Below are 1801 nucleotides of genomic sequence, written 5' to 3' on the forward strand. Positions count from 1 at the left end.
TTTGCGGCCGCACCTCCAGCGCCCCGGGCTCCCATCTGCAGCCCCTGAGGGAGAGCGAGGCCGCCGCCGCCGCCGCCTCCTGCCCTCCCCGGCCCTTCGGCCCCGCGGGACCGGAAGGCGCTGACCCGGCCTGGACGCTGGGCAGCCGGGTCGTTCCGTCGCCGCGGTAACCAGGCTGCAGCCAACCAGACGCGTCGCTCTGAGTCACATGACACAGCCCAATCGCACTCGCGCGTTGGGAAGGGCGAGGCGGACTTCCGAGGCGTCGGAGGGCGGGGCTGCGAGCTCGGCTATCCCGAGGTCACGCCGTCACCATGTTGTAGTTCTTCCTAGGCCAGCGGGACTGGGGACTGTCCCGGCCGAGGCGTGCGGGCGGGGGGCCGAAGGGCATTTTGTCCTCGGGACGGGGCCTCAGGGCCGCTTGGACTCCCCGGCTCTTGTTGCTGCAGGGACCTGAGAGGCCGCTACGGCCGAGGTCGCTCCGCGGACTACACATCCCAGCACGCACCGTCGCTCCCAGGATGCGTCGCTCCTTCCCAGGATGCGCCGCTTCTTCCGGCGCTTGGAGGCCGCTCTGGCCGCGCTGCCTGTGGCCGCCAGTGTTGAAAGCGGCGGGTAAGGAATTCGCGTGGAAGGCGAGTTGCGAGCGGTCACGTGCCCGCCATTGTCGTGGTGTGTGCCGGGGTCCTGGGGAATGAGGTGGCTCCGAAGGACGGGCCTGAGGGGCGGCTCCGCCGGGCTGGACCTTGTAGGGATTCCACAGGCACCCGATTTCCCTTTCATGGGCGCCGGAACAGGGACACACCCCCCTGGCAATATGGCGCCCTTCCAGCTTCTCTTCCGCCATAGGCGAGCCCGCCGGCGCCAAAAACCCACCAGTCACAGGTCCAGATTCACCTCTCCCCCAGCCCCGACCAATCAGCTGCCGCTCCGTCCACCCCCTATCCAAACCCGGAATGCAGCTCCCTATAAATATGCGTGGAGTCCTTAAATAAAGCGGAACTTCTCTGGCGAACTGTCAGCTCGGGTCCTGTCGTCCTTTCAGACCTTCCTGGGCCTGGGCGCGTGTCTCCAGGCGATTTTGAACCCGCCGCTCTGGACTCTAAGCGGGGGCAGGGGTGAGGCCGAAGCATCGCGCCGAGCACTGCCTGGCCCCCGGGTGGTCGGGCATCTGGTCCTGGGGGCTGGAAGTGACCTTCGGGACTTGGAGTTATACCTCATGGCCGCTTAGTGCAGCGGGGACATGAAGACAGTGAGGCCCTGCTCGGAGACTCACCCTTGCTGCAGGAACCCGTTCGTCCCCATTCCCAGGAAGATAGGCGGCCAGCCAGAGGCTTGTTCTCTGCCTGCTCCTCCAAGCCGGCTTCACTGAGGCTTGAGCCTTCACGTAGTGTCAGGCAGGGGAGAAGGGGCCCCGGCCCTCCTAGTGACGGCTGTCGGCTACCTACAAGGGCTTCTCAGATTTTACCACCTCAGGCCACTCTTGCCCAGCCTTGGAATATGAAAGGTGGTCTTATTGAAGCTGTTTTTCTGCAATCAGGTGTGAAAACTCGCTACTGCTGGAAAAGAAACTGAACCTGGTCTGGAAGCCCCCGCCTCTGCTTTTCTGCCTGCTCGGGAGTCCCAGGTTCCTGTGACGACAGCGGCTCCGTCTCTCTGAGGCTGGGCAGGGCCCGCGTGAAGAGCACTTCAAGGTTGTGGGACACTGTGCTACTCTGACCCCACCAGGCCCCACCCCCTGGTTTGGGACTCAGGGTATTATCTGTTGGCTGAGGTTCTAGAAAAGATAGTGACCACATAG

At 64.3% G+C, this 1801-nt stretch overlaps 1 protein-coding gene across 1 annotated transcript in view; it reads right to left on the minus strand.

Annotated features, from left to right (window-relative positions):
- Positions 1-847, minus strand: part of CAPN10 (calpain 10) — a 13552-nt gene extending 12705 nt beyond the window's left edge. The window contains exons 1-2 of the mRNA XM_008583718.1: positions 314-847; positions 14-254 (exon numbers count right to left, since the gene is read on the minus strand). Coding sequence (XP_008581940.1) covers positions 14-254; positions 314-847 — 775 coding nt within the window. The remainder of the gene's footprint in view (positions 1-13; positions 255-313) is intronic.
- Positions 848-1801: the final 954 nt, after the last annotated feature.

Source organism: Galeopterus variegatus, unplaced genomic scaffold (assembly GCF_000696425.1).
Source record: "Galeopterus variegatus unplaced genomic scaffold, G_variegatus-3.0.2 Scaffold3013, whole genome shotgun sequence".
Classification (NCBI taxonomy): Eukaryota; Metazoa; Chordata; class Mammalia; order Dermoptera; family Cynocephalidae; genus Galeopterus; species Galeopterus variegatus.